The sequence below is a fragment of the Charadrius vociferus genome, unplaced genomic scaffold (genome assembly GCF_000708025.1).
Source record: "Charadrius vociferus isolate BGI_N301 unplaced genomic scaffold, ASM70802v2 scaffold1591, whole genome shotgun sequence".
Lineage (NCBI taxonomy): Eukaryota > Metazoa > Chordata > Aves > Charadriiformes > Charadriidae > Charadrius > Charadrius vociferus.
The window spans coordinates 190,625-192,533 of record NW_009646738.1 but is presented as its reverse complement, the minus strand read 5'-3'; the positions used below and the strand labels follow the sequence as shown (position 1 = coordinate 192,533).

At 37.9% G+C, this 1,909-nt stretch overlaps 1 protein-coding gene across 1 annotated transcript in view; it reads left to right on the top strand.

Annotated features, from left to right (window-relative positions):
- Nucleotides 1-1,909, top strand: part of LOC104291282 (aminopeptidase Q) — a 32,940-nt gene that overhangs the window by 4,272 nt on the left and 26,759 nt on the right. The window contains exon 4 of the mRNA XM_009890495.1: nt 382-508. Coding sequence (XP_009888797.1) covers nt 382-508 — 127 coding nt within the window. The remainder of the gene's footprint in view (nt 1-381; nt 509-1,909) is intronic.

Genomic DNA, 1,909 nt, shown 5'->3' with positions numbered 1-1,909 from the left:
GTGGTGGGCTGAAGGAAAGTTCATCACACAGGCTCACTGGCTGAAATACATTGGCTTAAGATGTGTAATTCTGAATAGTTTTACAGCATTTCCTATTTAATAAAAGAAAAAGCAGGAGTCCATTTGTTCCAGCAACCTATAGTTGGATTCAAATCTTGACCCTTTTGAAGTACTGGAACTCTCTCCTATATTTTAGCAGGATTAGGCTCTGTGCCACATTTGGTCCAGCAAAACTTGAGTTGGGATTTTTCTCATTAAAAGCTTCATTGCATGGTCTGGTGTGAAGAGACAGCATTTTCGAACAATGATTCACAGAAGAAAAGTAAAGAAAATGAAAATATGAGGGTGGTCTAAAATTATGCTTCCTTTTTTTTATTGCAGATACGTATTTGGGCTCGGAAAGAGGCAATTAAAAATGGGTATCTTGACTATGCTTTAAATATCACAGGCCCAATATTTTCATTTCTGGAAGACTTACTTAATGTCAGCTACCCTCTGCCAAAGACAGGTGAGACTACTTATTTTCTTAAATGGACCAGAAATGGCTGCTGGTGGTATACCGTTCACAGAAGCAATAAGTTGTTTTGCAGTACTCTCTTCTTACAGCTTACCACATTCATGGAATAAAACCCTTAAGCTTTTAACTCACTGAATTCTCCTTTCTGCATCATGGCTCTTACTAACGTGTAACTCAGCACTCTTATTACCTTGACATCCCACTCATTCTTTAAAAGCGTCATTTCCTAATAAGGGAGCAGATGAGACGATGAAGTGGATAGAAAAGAGTTGTTCAGTCACGTGGCTATTTCTGGGATGCATAGACCATACTAGGCAAGGATGTTGTAGTCCCTACCTCCAAGTAAATCCATGCTTGCTGTAACCCATGTCTCCCTAAAAAATATTTCTTGCTTTCTTCAATATGTTCCTGTCTTACCTGTGAGTCGGCTGTATGTTCCTGCATGTTCCTCCCCAGAAAAAAGACTCCTGCTGGAAAACATTGTTTCTACTTAAAGTGGACATTAGGTAAATAACTCAAGTCAAGCTTCAATCAAGAAAAAACGGTGCTATCAGGTAGTTCCACTGTACAATTTGGCCGCTAGTTGTACTTGGATTCCCAAAGGTTTCAGCATGAATATCATGGGGAAACAAATTGGCAGAATATTGAGAGCACAGAAGGCAGCTCTCATTTAAAATGAGTTTTGGACCTGCCCATGATCTTAGCAGATAGCAGGACTGTGGGGAAAGAATTTCCCTCCTTTTTTTGGCTAGATGATTTGATTTGTCAAATCTTTATTTTGGCACTTGAAATAAATACATTTTCATCTGTGTAAATGTATTATCTCCCAGTGTATTTGGAATAACTTGCAGAATTACTCACTGCACTTCTGATGGAAAATGGAATATATGCAGTCTTCACTCTTTACATTTTGTTATCTCAGTAATCATACAAGCTACTGAAGGGCTGTAGACAATTCTATTTCACGCTTGCATTCTTCTTTTCAGCAGCAATTTCAATACATTAATTCATTAATATAAAAATCTTACTAAATTAAAGTAGAAGAATGGTATTGCAGGCTTCCTGTTAGGTAAGATTACAGTTTCACAGAATGCTGTAATACCATTACAATCCCCACTGTAATGTCCTGCAATACCAACTGCATTTCCCACTGACTTTCTTTGAAGTTTTGCTTAAAGATCAATAGGATTAGATCAAGCAAGAATAGCCCCTTGTAAATGCTGGGGATTTATATTGTGAACTCAAAATGGGAAATTAAGAATAAACACATTTTAAGTCAGGGATATTTAAAGGTTTGTCTTCACCTGATTTTAATGCAGTTACAAGTGAGCTCTCTTGCCCCAACCTGGCTAGATGAGGGCTGCCACACCAAATGTGAAATCCCTTTGCTGT